This window comes from Tigriopus californicus, chromosome 12 (genome assembly GCF_007210705.1).
Source record: "Tigriopus californicus strain San Diego chromosome 12, Tcal_SD_v2.1, whole genome shotgun sequence".
In the NCBI taxonomy this organism is placed as follows: Eukaryota; Metazoa; Arthropoda; class Copepoda; order Harpacticoida; family Harpacticidae; genus Tigriopus; species Tigriopus californicus.
The window spans coordinates 10370775-10389629 of record NC_081451.1 but is presented as its reverse complement, the minus strand read 5'-3'; the positions used below and the strand labels follow the sequence as shown (position 1 = coordinate 10389629).

Genomic DNA, 18855 nt, shown 5'->3' with positions numbered 1-18855 from the left:
TTCATATATGCATCTTTATTTTATCTTTGTACTCTCATAGAACATTTATCATGCAACTAAGACACTTGTACACAGGTGGTAGATGGTCCATGCTGACATTATCATACAGTACATAGATGATTGAGTAAGCCTTTACATGCTCATTGAGCCAATTGTAATACTGATTTACCTAATGAAGCCACTTATAGACGTTGCCTTTATTAAGGAAAGAGACAATTTGTGCCAAATGGTCTGATAAGTGAAAAAAAAGTTTGGGAGTTTAATTGGCAAAATCTCAGTCTTCAAAATAACTTAAGGTCTTATCAAACAACCAATTCTTAAGCAACATATTCCGCCAAAAAAACAGTACAATGTAAGCTAACAAAAGTCATCTTGAGCTCTTGCAAAACAAATCAAGAACCCCTTAATGTTGTTAACCCTCAGACGGTTTGGTCCCATTTCATTCATCACTCTAATGTTCAATTAGATATACTTGCTCAATTTGTTGACGTGTTTGCTGAATAACTTCTCCAAGGGAAAAAGCAATGCAAGACAAAAATGATGTAGAAAACCAAGCATGTATGTTATTTCTTGATTTTGCTAATGCATGTTTGCCATTTCTTACTTTGAGCTCATGATATCTGGTAAGCTTAAGCTTTTAAACACAATACTTATTGGTTTGTATATCCAAGTTTAAAGCTGGGGATAAAACAAATGAATCATCTTGATTTGTCTCTAAATCATTACATGATTTATGGCTTTGATTGGCAACTAATTTCATCTCTTTAATGAAATAAGATTAAGTCTTTTGCCAGCCAAGGATGACTTTGAGAGGTTAAGGTCTTCACAACGTTGCCATTATTCATTCCAACAAACTTAGCGTCTTTTGGGTGCATGATAGAAATCAAGCCACATTTGAAACAAAATCCATCTTGACTTCATTTCATGATATTATCATCTTAGACTGAAGGTGTTCATCCAATGTTGTAGTTGAGAGGTCAAAGTCAAATTCAATTGGTTCAGGTTTCAAATACCAAATGTGATCTTTTAGTACCTTAGTAAGTGGTTGGCATTTCAATGGGCTTTTCAGTATTGTCATTGTGACTGTAAAACAATCCCCAAACATATAAATAGCCCCAATAGAAGAAGTTGAATATGAAGAAAAGCAATGGAGTGAAGTACAAAAAGAATCGATCTACTGAAGAGTATCGGTCATGCCAAGTAGAATAGTGCTTGTCTAGGATGGATTGACGCCTTCTCCGCCTGAAGCTGTCCTTGCTGCGAATATGTGGGCGATGAGGGATGATGTTATTGGGGATGTTGGAGGGGATTGTTGCATTTGCATTCAACATGGCTGGAGAAAAGTGAGCATGGGGCTGTAAAAAAGGAGAAAAATAATGGAGAACTTAGAATTATGGCATAAGCTCAAACCAATCCAACATGGAGCCTAGCAGTACTGCAAAATGTGTTTTCGAAGCTTATGTACTTGATGAGAAATGCACTTTGCTGTCCAAGACCAATACTTCCAAATTGTTAATTACCTGTTGAAGAACAAAGTTAACTGGACTACGGGCTGGCCTGACTCCTGGGGAGTTTCCCTGAAGGATGATAGGTTGGGTGAGACTAGTTGTGGAAATCAGTTGCTGTTGCTCCCCTTCTGCCCCATTGACGTCACTGGGTACTACAGTTGTGTTTGCTCCATTGGTGTTGGGAGATTTGCTATGAAATGGATTGGATGAAGTCATGCCTAAAATGTTGTTTGAATTGGTATTGGGGCTTAAAATGGCTGTTGTGGTAGCTGGAAGTTGTTGCTGGGGACCACCAGAATGTTGAATCACGCGGACATGACCACCGCTAGTTGGCAAAATCTGGCTTACAAGGCCACCATTTGCATCATATTTAAACACAGAGTGATCTGAAAAGAAGAGCTGTGTGAGGCAATACATATCAATAAGGACAAGTCTATAAATTCGATTACATAAAATCTAACAACAAATGTGCTTGTGAAACCTAATTGCACCAAATCCAAGGGCTACCGTGGGAAACATTTCAAAGATGAAGGCCCTTATTCTAAGTTCAAAAGTGTGTTTATATTCGTATAACCCCGGTCTAAAGGGCTATGATAACGCTTCAAGTTAAGTGAAATGATGGAAATTTGCAAAGATACAACCAACCAATTATAACATGTACGAAATTCATGAATAATGTAATGCGGCAACACTGATTTTCAGCATTTTGAGGAGGGAGAAACAAGACAAACATTATAGCCAATATGCTAATTCTATATTGTTTTCTTCAACAACTCAGCAAACTGACTTAAATGACAAATTCAGCCTATGCCCGGTACAATTTGGCTGTAATGTTTGTCCTCCTCAAGATTCTCAATATCAGGGATGCCGCACTACATTCTTCTTAAATTTCCATCTCTTAACATTCCCTATTGTTCGTTATAAATAGTAATGGTTGGGCTAGCAGGTGTGGTGTATTGGTGTAGGGCTTGCTTTCTATTATGCTACCCTTGGTTTGATCCAATGATTAGTTTTTGTCTGCCATGTCGGAGCTGGATCATCAGATGGCAGGCCGAGCAAAAGACCTGCCATCTGACTGTGTAACAAACAAACAAACAAACAAACAAACAAGTGATGGTCATAAATCAAGACGCTGCTCGTCCACAAGAACATAGTGGTCCTGAAGGTAGTAAGCCGTTTCGCATTCTGGATGCAAGACTTACTGAATTGGGTCTCGTAAAATGATGGGCTCTTTGACATGACCTCACCCACGCGGTTAGGATCCAAATTGGAGGAGGCCTCCTCATTGCTGGGAGGCCTGGCAAATGATGCCATTTGATGATATTCATGAGCAGGATTGGAGGCCGACAAGGATTGGCCTCGAGCCAATGCAGCTTGGGCCACCCCATACTTACACCTTTTCTGCTTCTTGAACAGAATTACAGCATACTCAATCAGGGTACCTGCAAAGGAAGTACCCGAGAATGCATTAGAACCCCTCTGCCTCCAGGTATAAACAAGTCCAAGTGCCAAACGCAGTATTATTTGACAATTTTGTTCAAGCGGAAATGACAGTTCGAAACGATTCCCAACAATGTCACTCCGTTGAACTTGACTCTTTCTTCTAGACAAGGGCCCTGTGTTCCATGTGTGCATCCAAAGGGGAAGGGGACCTTAGAATTTCTCTAGAGTGGTCACCAGAAACACCCGTTCGCGCAGCATGTTCTGATAAATGGACTTTGATAATGATCCAGACAGATGCTTACAAACATCCTTCCCCCCTTGTCAAATGCCTTGGCATTATTTCCATTTTCCAACGAACACAGCAACTCACGACAACGAGCGATGTCTAACAGACGGAGTTCCAAATTCAAGGTCACAGGTTCATTTTCAAGAGGGGGAAAACAAAGGCACTTCTACCAATTATTCATGACTGTCCTGACTACCGGAAGACTTGAATATCAAGTTTCGAGAAGCTTTGGAATCATAGAATAAGCCCCTGCAAGGAAAGGGGAATCAAGTTCTGTTTTCCATGCAGTGAGCCTTCAGTGGTCCACTCAGCACTTCATTTGCATGAAGACGATAAAGATCAGCCAGAGCTGCAGGGAATACCAATAACAAGGCGTTTGTTTCATTCTTCCCCTCCCATTGGCACCAAAGTGGACAAACTATTGGTTGAGCGTAGACCTAATCCTCTCTCCCTTTAAGCGTCTGGAAATAGTTTTATGATTGTCCCATTCAAGGTTTACCTCGAAATACTTTCAGAGGCTCTGCAGTCTTATCTCTTTTCATGATTGACTAAGGTTGGAGACATTAATTATCCTTAAGTGGCATGTGGATAAGTAATTGCTAATTCGAAATAAGCAAGCTTTCCACGCTTTGTTGTGTAATCTAAGGCTTTGGAACTTAAAGAACACAGGTGTTTCTGTATTTTCGACCTTTCACTTCTTATTTCTAGAGTTTGAAGAAATAACCTCTTCACTTTGCTCAAATCCAGATACCAAGACAGTATTAATGACAACGAGGAAACCTAGTCCAGTTTTTGGTGTCTACACAGTAGAAGGAAAAATATTTCTACTCGGTTTTACCTTTCCCCTTTTTGTGTTAGCCTAGTTATGCAATGATTTGAACTGACGTAGAGAGCTTCAGTCAGCTTTGCTCTAATCCTCCCAAATCGTGTCTGTCGTGTCCCAAATGGAAGTGGTTTCAACATGCATTTCAACCAATGCAGCTTATCCTTCATGACAGACACTCTTTCATTAAGGAGAACCGCTCTGGATTGCATAGGCGCCATTTACAGAAATTGGACGAAAACGCATTTGAGTCGATCAGCCAGTTTGAGAGCCTCTCATATGCCACTAGATTTTGAAGGTTGCTTTCATTTTTCCCACGTTGCTCACTAGTCCTAAAAAGTGCTTATCCCACCTCTTTATTAGGTTCCAGCATGATCGTCATGAGCTTTTTCATGCCTCATAAAAGTTTGTCCCCGTAAAGACATATATAGCTCAGAAGAGGTACTAACTCCAAGGGCGTTTCGTGCAATCTTCATGGAAAAGGAAAGTCTCTCACCGAAAACAAAAAGGATGCAGGCCAACATCCATATTTCGATCGCAGTCAGACCCTCTGCTTTAGGCGAGTTGGTAGTGATGTTGTTGAAGATATTGATGAGCACCAAGAATAGTGTGATAAGCAGTGCCATTCGTCCTATAAAGATCAAGTCCAAAGAGGGTTCCACTTAGATTCTGCAACCAAAAAGGGTGTGCATACCTGGGACAATATCCGGGGGAATGAGAAACGAGATCCAGGAGACCACGACAAAAAGTCCGGAAGGGAGGTAGTAAGTGATGATGTAGGACATCACGTGACGGCGCAAGTTCTGAAATACAAAAGTGGGGTCTTGTTATGAAACAGGATATTACTCTGCATAGAGTGGACGGGTTTTTGTTCTTGGGTCAATGTTTGTTGTGTGTTACATGAGTGGGAAGATGTGTATACCTTTACACTCCCGTCTACCAAGGATCTATAGCAATCTAAAAGCAGACATTCTGGACGTTCGATTCGTCAATGCAGACACTTGACGGATCCTTGAAGAGGACTTCCGACTGCTAGCTTGATAAACACGACATGCTTGATTGACCCTTCTTTTAGGATCTTCTGTGTCAGACCTTCAAAGAGACGCTAGAGCACCCAGGTAGCTTTAAAAAAAAATAGTGTCGTCATGCCTGAAGTATTGGCCTCTGTATGGGGAGTTGAGAAGAACATGTTCAAGTTTTGGAAAATAACTACTTTTAGTTATTATGGAAAGATTTGTTTTGAATAATGTTTCGGTATTCTGGAGACACTAAATTGCCAAAGCTCATCCCAAATTTCTTTCGAGGGAGCAAAAATGTAGACAAAGGAACTCCCGACATAAACCGAGGTTACATGAAATATGTCATTAGAAATTGCCTTCTTTTTATGCACCTACAATTTTGGAACACCGAGTTGAACGTAATGTTATTTCGAGGCCCCATCAAATATAGCTTTGTCAAGTTTTGTGACACAACTCTCTTATTATTGAAACTTTGTTTGGGCCCATTGAAAGCTGGTCAGTCCGAGTGCTTGATTACACCTTCCCGACCATAACCAGTTTTTGAAGCGACTTTTTTTTGAAGAAAATTAGGTTGACGCAACTGATATTCATTTAAGCACAAAACACCCTCTTTCTTATTGTGTTTGTCAAAGCCATATTTTTGTTTCAAATGACCGAGATGTAACCTGTTTGATAAGCTTTGGGCATGTCCAAGAACAAGACAACGGCCTTTGTGAAATTCGCAGTTATCGCCAGCTGAGGACTCTAGTCGTTTCTCTGAAAGAGCCAAAGGGTGTTATCGGGTCAGTGTTCTACGTTCTTCAGAGAGACGTGGGCCCTTAGTGAATGCATTCCTTGCATGTTCCCTTCTCAGAGTCCTCTTCAAGGCACCATTCTGAGTATTGACCCCAACCCAAACTAGACTGACTGTGAACTTCGACTCACCATTTGAAACCCAGCCAAGGAATAGTTTCCAAGCGCACCCGCCAAAAATATCTTGTCTCGGGGCTTCAAGTTCAGGATCTCGATGCTGTAATCCAATATGATGGACTGTTTCTGGATGAAAGTCAGGTGGGAGATGTTGAAGAGCATCTTTGTCATGTCATACGAGTAGCTTCCAACCTAGAAAGGCAAGAGAGCCAAGAGATGATACTTGAGCAAAAATGACGCTCTGTCACACCTTCTACCATATGATGATGCGTCATTGGAGCATTCGTTATTGGAAAATGTGGGAAAAGTCCTGACCTGTTTTGCAATCATCGAGTCCGATTCATTGCTATATTTCTGCGCGTTTTAACCTCGCTAACACATTTTGCAATTCTTTGCTTGATTTATCATGCTCAATTAAAATTGCGTTTGGTGGCTGCTTTTCTTCCGTAAGTTCTTCAGGTTTGCCATTATTATGCCAAATTTCCAAAAAGTGCTGCAAGTACAGCAAAGAAATTAACGACATAATATGATAATATTTCGGTTAACAATGGCCCATATTGGTAAGCACTTGAAGATAAGTACTTGGTAACTTTTTGAAGTACCGTAGAATGATGGTTCCTTCTTTCCACGCCCATTAGTGTAATTGTGCCATACCACAGATGGTATTCGACATCAACTGAGATGGTGCTTTCTTCATGCCTGCCAAGTGACAAGTTTGTCCAATAGGAGACACTGCCAAACGCTCAGATGCGGAAAACAACTCCAAGAAGGCCATCTGTATTGTTGGGAATGAGAAAACGAATATCTCTCGAAGGACTTCTCGAACTCTGGACATATGTTACTTCACTCCAAAGGAGGCCTTTTTCAAGTTATCGCTATTCGAAGATGAAATGACTTTTTTTTAAATTCCAGTGGATCCAGTCCAAGATTCTTTGTTTTCTCATATGAAGCAAATTTCAATAATTCATATTCTATTTTATTGAACCCGACAAGGACTTTTGTTTCAATCAACAGCGTGCACCAAACCTCTTTTTTGTTTAAAAAATTAATTCTTTGAAAATGTGGCATTCCTCCCTTGGCAAATTCTATTTGTTTTATTTTGGTGACACAATACCAATTTTTCCTGATTTAAGAAAAAGAAAAATCTAATTTTAAATGCACACATATTCAAGTTTCAAACGATCGTTAAATTTTTCGTCTGTGGGGAGACGCAACATGTGGTATTTATGCCACTGGAAAAACTAGTATATGACGTAAACATGGAGTGCAAAAACCCATAGAGTTAATTATTTTGCCCTACTTTTCCTTGATTTTAATTTGAAAACTCTGTCTTGTTAAAAGAAGAGCTCAAGACCTTGGAGAAGTTCTTGCTTATTATTAACAATATCAAAACTATTGGCCATGTTTTAAGGTATATTTTTACTTACCTAACAGACAGAACTATTTCCAGCATAAATTACGACAGCAAATTCGGAGCAAAATGACTATCAGCGTGCTACTCCAGGGGCCACATTTTAGGGAACGGTGCAGACAGACCGCTTCATTATGATCAAGTCAGGTAATGGTAAAGTTAATTTTGAGGGACTTTTCAGCTGTTAATTGCGAATTCCAAAATACTTGAAACCTGCGGCAATAATCTGCCTCATTTTTTCGTAAAAAAATCTATGTTGATGTGTGAAAGCCCCTTGTAGTCATTTTCCTTTCGAATTAGAGGATGGGCCTCCTGTGCTTTCATAGTAGAATACTGTACGATGACTGTACGATGACATAAAGTAGAATACTGTACGATGATGCAAAGTAGAATACTGTACGATGATACATAGTAGAATACTCTACGATGATACATAGTAGAATACTCTACGATGATACATAGTAGAATACTCTACGATGATACATAGTAGAATACTGCCCGATGATACATAGCAGAATACTTAACGATAAGGAATAAAATATTGTACGACACGTAGTTAGATAATACATTCAAATGAACAAAAAAAATCCTTTTTCGATATTTTAGCCGCCAGGGGTTCTTTACTCTTAACTGATAGCACTATTTGGTCTGTGTTTCTTCTCTTAGACGCCACTACTCCCTTAGCATCTTTTCCCCAACAGTCCTGGGTTCAAACCCCGCTAGCGTATATAAATCAATTGTGGAAGGGGTTAGACCAGTTCCCTAAAATGAACAAGGAAACTGACCGAGAACCAAAGTGATACGAATGTGACATTGCCATGTAGAGTAAGTGAATGTATCTTTAATCTTTTTTTTTTTTTTGGTGTAGGACACAAATAAAAGGAGAGGATAATAGCTGACGTGAATAACGAGATTGATCAAATAGAATATCTCTATGATCATTTCCGTCCTTTTTGTAAAGAACATTTATCACTCCCTGGTTTACTTCTTTGTTTACAGGCATTTGACATGACTCATTATTGGGCTTTTCTGGAGATTTTTTTTTGTAAACGGGTCCATGGTAAGAATTTCAGCTTGTAAAAGTGCAATTGATATTGCATTTCCGTCTTGTAGTACCTCGATGAATTATGGTCCCAAATGAAGCAGGTCAAAGAGCATGAAGAACGCGTTTCGAAGGCTTCTTTGATGTCAGATGATGGATGGAAGCAATATACAAAAGCCAAGGAAGGCCCTGAAGGAATACCCATTCATACAGTTTTGAGAGCTCCTCATCAAAGTGTGGATCAAACAATGAAAAACGTACAAATCAACTTCCGCCTCCCGTTCCAAGTTGGTCGACAAAATAAGGTATTTGCCCTTTGAGGTGTTTCATGTATGGAAAATTTTGAATTTCAAAATAGGGAGGGATTTACGTACTTTCCATTTGTGTCTTTTATGCTTCATTGGAAACGCTCCTTGAATTCCACTTAAGAAGGGAAAAAATGTTGGACTTGTTTTTTCCTATATAGAACCGCTCTCTCCTCTCCTGTTTCAATGTAATCATTGCAAGAGATCTTGGAATCTATCTTCTTATCCTCTGACAGCTTTTCATGGAAATGTCAAATCTTTATCCATATCCCCCAATTTCTTGACAGTTCTTGTTCCACCACAATCCCTCCTTTCTCTTCAGCTCTCAAGCTAAGCTTTGATTATACAGGGTTGTGGCAATATCCAGGGACACTTTTTATTCAAAACATTATTTTGATTCAGATTATTTCACATTGAAAATGGTCTATAAATTTTTCAAAACAAATGTGTTTTGTGCTCTGGTTTAAGCTAGCAACCTATTGATATGTTTGCATCATATGCTTGTTACAGAGTCAGATAGCAGTTCCCTTGCTCAGCCCAAAATCTGATGGTGGGTATTTGCACTCCGTCCTCTCTGCCAACATTAATTATTATCTCACCCTCGGGAATGACCGCAGGTTCGGCCATTAAAGCGGTTAAAGCTGTAGTTTTAGTAATCCTAATACTGCAAAGAAGCTTGAACTTGGCTAGCCTAGGGTTGAACCAGGGCTCGCAAGTTGGAAAGCAAAAGCTTTACAAATACGGTACATAAGCTAAGTCACCTTTGGATCTTTCAATTTATCTATTTTTTTTTTGCGAGAAGTATGTCTCATTGGATATATTTTTAAGTGGTACATGAATGTCCAATAATTCACAAATGGCAAGGCACAATGTTGTTTCAGTTCAATTATTATCAAAATATGATAAGGTGATGAGTGTTGAATAACTAAGTGATCCCTTTTTTGTCAACAACTGAAGGGGTGCTGTCCTTCATTGAAGTATAGAAATAGCATAACAATATTTCACGATTAACATTTATTTTTATTTTCACCTCAAAATGAAATATTTCAAAATTTTCATTCAACTTCATCTTGAATTAATTGCTGATCTACAAACAAATGGGTACAACGTTCTCAGTAGTGGTGCAGAGTGGCCAATCAGATTTGCCCTTAAATATAGAGACAATCTAGAAATTGATGTTTATTACCCACAAGACTCTGCTCTCTGATATTTTAAATATTAGATTTTTTTCATTTTGTTAAATATTAGATTTTTTTCATCTTCATTTTCTTTAGCTTTGAGCGCTGAAAAGTAATCATTGCTTTTTCATTGCGTCTCAAACAACGTTTTTAATTTACCTGTTTTGAAGAAATAGCCCCGAAATATATATTCCAAATATCATTGACACATAAAACAATCTCAAAAAGCTATGAAATGGCAACCCTGGATTTAGGATGACATGCCAATTACTGATGGGGATCAAGCGAAAAATCACCGGAGGTTGCAAGTAGGGCAGCAAATTTACTTTTTCAATGGCATACGGCATTACTAGCGGAAAATCGAAAACCCGTTAGTTAATCACAAAAAGTAACCCTGAAGTTTCTCCGATCAAACCAGGGTCACCTTTTTGGTGAAGCCTAATATTCTACGATACGCTAGAAAAGGCCCGTGCTTTGACTTTCTTAGCTTTCTGGCGATCCTGATTTTGGAAATTTGTTTGATCCCATCACTAATGCCGATGTACATGTAACCCTGTTCCACAATCCACCGCCCCCGTCTAGTTTTAAAAGGAAGGGGAGAAAAATGGGAAAACTCTCCCAAGTTTGGTGCTCATATGGTGCGTTCGTTGTACTTTTTCCCAGGGACTTCTCGAGATATGGACTTAAAACGAAAAAGAAAAATTTAGATCGCTGAACAATACATTTTATCAAAAAACCGATAAATCGTCAAAATGTGCCTTAGTTAATTTAAGAGAGTTGATCAAAGTTGTGTGGTAAAGATCCTATGAAATTAAAGTCTTGCTCTCATCTCGATAAGCTACATGAGCTTTTAACACTATAAGTTAAGAACATATCACTAAATTCTCTAGAAACTGTTCTTTTATTAGAATGTTTTTTTACTTCCTATCTTATTAATACACCAATGCCCTCAAACCCGAAGCATTTAGTAGGAACCCCCTCACAGTCCATATTTCTAGACGTCCGTGTATATACATATATTTTGTGTGGAGCGGTAATACATCAGAACGAAGGGGACGGCCTGTAAAAAGCAATGCGGCATGTATTTCCTCTCCTATATATATATATCATTCAACAATGTTCCCGCCACCGTCTTGATAACGCTCTGCATTGGCCTAGGGCGATGATTTCTTTGACCTTGTTCCATCCATTGGCCTCTTATCGAGGTCTTGCCTTGGACAATGTATTTGCGACCGGATTAAAGACCAAATCCCATTCTCAAAGGCTACACCTCGTTATTCCAGACTTAGAGACGCCTTGATCAGCCCTCCAAAAGGGGACCATGGGATCATCAAAACTATTGCAAGCCTCCCATGTGTCGCAATGCAAACTAGATTAAAACCCTTTTTAGAATATGTTGTCACGAGAGCTAGAGAAGGTGTGTCAGAAACATTGGTTCTAGTGAAACAAAAAGTTAGCTTTCCGAAAAGTGAGGATACTCGTACGTAAGGGTCAAATCCAGTACGAGTTAGATTGCATTATTCATTGTTGTATTGTGAAAACCACTCAAGCATCAACCTTGGTATGCATATTAAAGAGGGAATAGGAATTTTGATTTTAAAAAAACAAAAAGGAGATAGAAGACAAAAAAGAATTTGTTTCGCGAAAGTCTAATTGGAATGCTTTATTATGCCATCAAGAGAAACAACCTTTCTAAAGTCTCTCTGAGTAAAACTCATTGTTTAAGGCTTGAATGAACTCACCTTATTTTACAGCCAACTTATTGTGCCTTTTTATCATTTTTGCTTGACTGTATGGATTAAATATTTCATTATCATTCCAACCATCCATGATATTTGTATATCTTGTAATTATACCCTGGTGTAAGTTTTCAGAACATAGTTTAAATAACTAACTCAGTAACAACTTCCGTCCCAATAACTGACCTAATAGATCCGTGGAAATGTATTAGCTGCTCGACTTTTTAAAGCTGCATGGCCTTATATGCACAAAAAGAAAGCACTGTTCTCGATTTGATCGCCAGAGGGCGCTCTTTTGTGTGTCGCCCTCGTCCCATACCCTCCAACCAATTACCATTGGTTGGTTGCAAATAAATAGATAAATGCAAACATACTTCTTGAAAAAAAACACGAATTACACTTTAATATATTCTGCTTGGAATTATCTGTTTATTTGAGTTATGTCATAAGAACATTATGTTGTTAGGTAGCCTGAGTCCTATCGAATTGATATGGAAATGTGATCTTGGCAGAATCTTGCACTGAATCGATAAAAAAAGGGGATTTGCTTGAAATATTATTCTATACGAGTACGTGACTTGATTGATAAAAAACCTAAGTACAAAGACTATACTGCCTCTCAAAATGCAATAATTGGATTGAGTTGCACAATTGAAGAAGTTTGCCAATCATTCAATGGCTCTCAAATTCTTTATCCGCTTTTTTCATCTCCTCAGCAATCGATTTACTCGCCTTTTCCCATCTAGGTTATTGGAACAACATTGAACGCTTCTTTAGAAGTTGAGAAACCCTTGGATACGTTCCAAAATGTAATGTCTCGCTCACAAATATAACCTACCCATCCGTATGATTGGAATCTTGACATATATTTTCCTGATGGATCAAAGGTTTGGCTTATGTACACGCAGGTGTACTATCATGCTTCATAAAGAATGTCCTTCAATTGATTTCTCCCTTTGAATCTTCATGTTTCAAATTCCAATACTTTCCTGAATGCTCCAGTTTAAAAAAAATGCGGAAAAGTAGCCAACACACTTCACAATCAGAGGTGGCATAATTCGAATTCTGATTCAAATAGGAGAACTGATTTTTCAAGGTTTTAAGTTTAAAACCTTAGGCATGAAACGACTACACAAAGCAGGTCAATTCTTGGCAAATGGTATTAATAGTTCGAAGTCCAGTGTAGTGTAATTCCTCATAGTTTATTTTTGTGTCATGAGTACATGGGTCGGAGAGGCGAATCTCGCTTGGCTATGGTAGCTAGCCGTCACGATTTCCAAATTATTTCCGATACAATGTCATGTCCGGTATCAGAGGGTTCTTCGTCTGTGGGTGTGTCTTAGCGTCTAAAAGTTTTCTTGAGAAACGTCGGAGAGGCGAACCGAACCGGGGCACTCCTAAACACTGAACACAAGATCGAAGAAACCGTCGACAAAAACTCGTGGGTAGGAAAAGGGCAGGCATTGTCACGCAAAACTGCTACAAGTTGATTTGTTACAAACGACGGCTTCTTGGATCGTGAAGGCTGCGCCCGTCAGAGGTCGCTTTTCAGACTCATTCTCTCTACCGCAGAGCCCTTATTTGTAGTAAGATTGTCAGATGATCCTTCACTAAATGCATGTAGCGCCATCTAGCTCGTGAAGGATTTGGTGTACTCTCCTAACCTTCATTGAGTATGTTAACTCGAGCAATAGCAAATAAAATGTTGCTTATCTTTATTTTGATAGGATATGTGATCCACCATGACAGATCTGGCTAGTTTAAGTAGGTTTGAAGTTTTGGACTGGAATCTTTTGGTGTGAGTTAAAACCTGATACGGATCAAATTTTATGAGATTGAAACTACTCGTAAATTGAGGGACTCTTGAGGGCTTGAAGGTGCTCTCAAAATGTACGCTAAGATTTCGGAGTCTGAAACTCTTGAAAAGAATTGCAAAAGTTTGCTTAAAGGTATCAGAAAATATATCAATCCGAAGGTAATCATCATGCGAATAAAGGCCCTTATTTGCACGTCACACGGCCCAAAGAAAACGAGAAAAGGCACGGTAGATTGCTAAATAAACCGCTCTTGCCTTGCCTTGAACGCAATTTCTTTTCCGGAAATTATGTGAGCCGGGGCACTAATTATAAATAAGATTTTGATAGAATTAGCCAAAAACAACACAAACGCATTATTATTCAATGAAAAGGAGTTGGCCCAAGCGGCCCTTTATTTGGTAGAGGCTGAGTGACAAAGCACCCTCTGAAGTGTTCAGAGTAAGGGGGCTATAGATAGTAGTGAAAAAGAAAAGGAACTCAATGTCAGGACACTTTGTAATAACTTTCACTCTCTTAACAAGTTTTTTGTTCCATCAGAGGCGCTTTTTGTAATAGAAAAGGAGGAAAATCCAGAGTAATTTCTCTTGGGACTTCGGCATCGCACAAAACTTAACATTTGGTCAAGTTCTTTTTTCGCCATTAGATTGATTTGAAGGGCAGCAAGAGAATTGATGTGTCACAATGGAAATACCCAAAACTACGTGTGTTGTTTGCTTACTTATATATAGCACTGGTTCCTTAGTGTATGGCATGTACAAATAATAATTAACATACTCCGAGCCTTCCATTAGATATAAAGCTCTCGCTGTCCAGCATGATTCAAGATATGAATTATGGGTGCATTTTGCCCAAATGCCAGTCAAAAAACAAATCCCCTTGCGGCCCATTGACTTCATTCATGGCTGACAATTTTAATCATCAATCTTCTAAAAGGCAATATTCACACGTTTTGACAATTCCGGGTGGCTCAATTCAAGTTTTTTAAAGTTGAAAAATCCAATATGAATTCAAGATCCAATTTGTTTAACTCCATCTCATTCAAATGTATAATCAAGATTTTGCCAAAGATGAAAGAAACACACTAAAATTCAACAACGTTTTCAATCCCATTACTTCACGGATAATAAAGGAAACTGCAATAGAGATAATCAAAATAGTTTTGACAATTTCAATTGCCTGTAATGTCTGATCATCTCATTTATGTTAGATGGCCCATGGGCGAATTTTAAGCATATTCAAAAGATGCTTTTTTTTCTTTCTATATAGTACACGTACATGTATCAACAATAAAAACAAACAAAAAAAAGTCCATGGCTACTTGTCAATTACAAATAGCTTCTTTGCCTTTGCTTATCCCCAAGGAACGTAAATTTGCAACTCTTACTGTATTCAATTTGTTTCAAAATAAAAGCTAAATTTATCACTCATTCATCTCCCAAGGCAATTCCAATTCTTTCCAAAAGATCAAACCTCGTCATTAGATTCAAGAGGTTTGCCATCCTTCAAGTACCAATGGCCAAAATTTGTACGATGAATGAGGACCAAAATGGCAAATAGTTAATCAACAATATTGAAACCCAAGTACGTAAAAATGCATAGCTCAACGAATGCTCACAATCAAAGGGTGCCTGTCTTTCGGGGTATTTTTTCCTGGTTCTGGATTGTCCATTAGCCATCCACGTGGCAACAGACCTTTGTGTGTCATTAGCCTGGAACAGACTTGTATCTGATGTTATTGTCGATTTTTTGGTTGAGGCACAACGTACGCATGATGCTTTTTGACACACCATCCACATGGGAACATGCCATTAACTACGTATTCCTTATTTTCTTCCACTACACTTTGATTTGGTTGGTTTATTAATAATGTTCATCTTTATCAGTCACGAGGTGGATACTATTCTTCTTGGTATTTGAAATACACAAAGGGTTGATTGAGACGTGGGATCTGATTAAGCTCACTTTTACCTACTGTGTAGTAGGAGGAGTAGGCCCCTAACCCAAACTTTGTCCAGCTCCAATCGTACTGCCTTTGAGAAGCAAAGGGAAACAAGCAGCTGACGTCACTACATGAAGCAACATTATAGACAAGGTGCCCAGTACTGATGGGATCACACAAATAATAACCGGAGGTTGCAACTAAGGCTACCAATTTACATTTTCAGTGGCATATGGCATTCCTGGGTGATTATCGGAAACCTCTTAGTTAGTCACAAAAAGTAACCCTGATTTTTCTTCTATCAAACCAGGGTTATCTTTTTGGTTGAACCTAGGCTTTTAGGGAACGTTGGAAAAGGCGTTGCTTCGAGTTTCCGAGCCTTCTGGCGATCCCGATTTTGAAAATTTATTTGATCCCACCACTATATCCCCGCTCACCTGCCTTGGGGCATATATTTAATTTGTCATTTATGTCAATTTGTCAGCTTGTTCCAGCAAACAATAAAATATTCTAATATTGAGCCAAGATGCTAGTGCAGTGATTGGATTATAGCAAATTACTACTTTTTTGAGTTTTGAAAGTCTCCAGACACAAAATGCCGAAAATCAGGGTGCCACTCTATATTTTTCCTTAAATTTTCTTTTCTTCGCGTGAGTAATGGTTTCTTCTCTCCACTTCAAATGCAGTATTATACTACAGAAGAAGGTACAATAAACTCTTCTGTGGTTCTTATCGCAATTGACGTGCACAATTATCAAGTTTTTGCGATTCAAAGATTCATCATCTTGAAATTCAGCACATGCGAGTTATCACCCTGAAATCCAATAACTTTGTGCCTTTTTTTTCACCGCCATCAAGCTATCTTGTCATTAGTTACTAAAAAGTGCCCCCTTTTCTTGCGGCATATTTTATGTTTCGTCTTCTTGTTCAGACCTTGTATACTAGGGAATAGAAAAAGGATTTTTTCTGCAACTGATTCGAAATGGGTTACATTTCTTCAATTTAATGACAAAATTACAGGTCTTCTTTTAAAGCTATTAAGAAGTTTGTGGAAAGCGGCAGCAGATTTCTGATCCCCATTTATGCCTTAACTATGGATGCTCACCCCCTACCAAGAACCCATTAGAGCAGACCATAAGTTGAGGCAACCTCATCCCGTCCGAGATGTTGGATTACAGAGCTTATGTTTCATCTGGTTCTCATGTTGTTGAGAACCAGTTTGAGGAAAGGAAATAGACAGATAAGGACACGGCAATGTGTTCATCCTTTTCCATTCTTTCCTTCGGATAATATTGATGAAATTCAGTCGGCCAAGGAAAGCCCGAAGGCCGACCACAAAGTGCACATCCACCATCTCCATGGTCAAACAATGGCGCACATATCATAAGAAATATGAGCTCACCAGGATATCCAAGATGAGCCTTAATGTAGTGTTGCAATGACCGTGTGAATATATTTTCGCTCGAATTTGTCCAATAGCATTGAAAGGATTAAAAGACTGAAGTTAGACAGTTTAAGGGTAACCCTGATCAACGATGACAATCTCCGAGATGGAGTGGTCAAATGCACTTTCACATTATTCAAATATGCACGACTATGACCTTCAAAAGAATGCCCGATAAGGAGCTTGCAATTTAGTAACACCCTTGGGTCCACTTGGCTGGGCTTCAACGAACCTTCAAGGCGAAAAGACTGCAGTGGGAGTTCCACCAAAAAATAAGGAAGCATCTCGTGCATTGGATATTCCATCACATCAGCTTATTCAGTAAGAACGACAAATTGTTAACAAAATGAATGGAAATGGATCAATTTGAAGCAAGGTCAAATCGTCAAGACGAATTTCTATAAAATCATGAAAATGGTAGTAAATTAAAACTCTTGTTGACCAATCTTTTAGGACTATTAAGTAGAGGGTACGACACAAAATACAATCAACTTTCTTTGAAAATGCCGATTTTTGACCCTTCGACAATTCACAAGTTTCAAAACAAGAAGAGTATTTGAAATCAAAATATTCCTTTAAGGCTCAGTTGAGATATCAGATCTGCACAGAACCAAGGGGACAGCCAACCGAAGCAGGGAAAAGGCCATTTTCAAGCTAGGGTTACACTGCAAACGAGTTGAGCTTCCCCAGATGCATGTAATGGTGTTCTCAACTTTATTGAAGTATCGCAGACCCAGCCCCGTCAAAGGCTGGAAATATGATACCCGTAACTAGAAGGGAGTTCCTTTGCCGAAGATCAATTGCTCCCAACAGCGATCAAAGTCTATCACGGGAACCCTTTTTTAGTGTTTATAGATGATTAAAAAGCGATGTGAGAGGGAACTAAAGTTGTTCCTTTGGTGATCTTTGTGAGTGGCCTCGAGATCAAAATGTACGGAAAAGCTGATACTATCTTGTACCTAGCGTTTGAGCTTTTCAGTAAATGCATGAGAATTTTAATCTTAACTACTAATGGCTCGAGGACAAAGTTCTTGGGCATCGCTCCAAAGTCATTTGAAGCGAGATGCAAAGTGGTATGGCTGAGATAAGATGTTTGCATGCGTTTGTTGTTAGTCCTTGTCCGTCCTGCTATATCTCATAACGCACAATTGAGCCAGGAAACATTTTTATGCATTACAAGAGAAGTAGCCACCCGTAAAAATGTGCACAAAAACGCCGTGAGTGGGTCCTCTATGTCCAGGCTTTTTGGCAACAAAGAGCTTCTACTGCCATGCAACACATACATGCTAAATAAAAAGTAAAATTTGCCGTTGAAAAACAGGCTAGAACTACTCTACGAATGGACAAACAGGCAGAAAGCGAGAGAGGCAGGGTGAACTAGGCGAATATTTTGCTCTTTAGTTTCATAGGTATAAACCCCATTGCCGCTGTTTCAACAAATCATATCTTTTTTCAAGGGCTAACCAGCTTATTTCTCATTATTTGTTCACGTTGAACTGATGGGGGCTGCATTTTTAGCAGCAGCAAGGAAACTCGGGAAATTTGGAACAGAAAAAATGAAGCAAAAAATATACCAGCCTAGTTTTGTAGAAAGTTGTTTGGGACACTTTGGTCAAAAGTGTTAAAAGAATAATACATATAAAAACATTTTCCTATGACTGAGGTGTAGAGGTACCGCCGCATTATCTATAACAATAAGGTTGCGTGACTATCATACAACCATAGATAACTTCAAATATAGATCGATCAAGGGCGCTGCGATTGCATGTTTTCGTCTCAGCTGTTGCTGGTGGAAAAAATGTTTCATTCATAGTCAAGCTACTTAGGACAACTATGGTGCAAGTTTGAATTGTTGACGGCTCGTCCAAATTCAGAGTAGATACCCCTAATAAGACTTCTTGTCAAGCAATTGCTCTCGTCCAGCACGCTTCATAAAACGGGTTTGAGTAAGTTGTCCAACCACATTTTTAAGAACGAAATTTTGAAGAGGTT

The 18855-nt window shown here is 38.9% G+C and overlaps 1 protein-coding gene across 2 annotated transcripts in view; it reads right to left on the bottom strand.

The window, feature by feature from the left end:
• Positions 1 to 18855, bottom strand: part of LOC131891916 (gamma-aminobutyric acid receptor subunit rho-1-like) — a 59977-nt gene continuing 41122 nt past the window's right edge. For both annotated transcript variants that reach the window (XM_059241608.1, XM_059241609.1), the window contains exons 6-11: positions 6004 to 6180; positions 4755 to 4863; positions 4557 to 4691; positions 2711 to 2950; positions 1521 to 1894; positions 1 to 1355 (exon numbers count right to left, since the gene is read on the bottom strand). In XM_059241608.1, the coding sequence (XP_059097591.1) occupies positions 1035 to 1355; positions 1521 to 1894; positions 2711 to 2950; positions 4557 to 4691; positions 4755 to 4863; positions 6004 to 6180 (1356 nt within the window). In that variant the 3' untranslated portion in view covers positions 1 to 1034. The remainder of the gene's footprint in view (positions 1356 to 1520; positions 1895 to 2710; positions 2951 to 4556; positions 4692 to 4754; positions 4864 to 6003; positions 6181 to 18855) is intronic.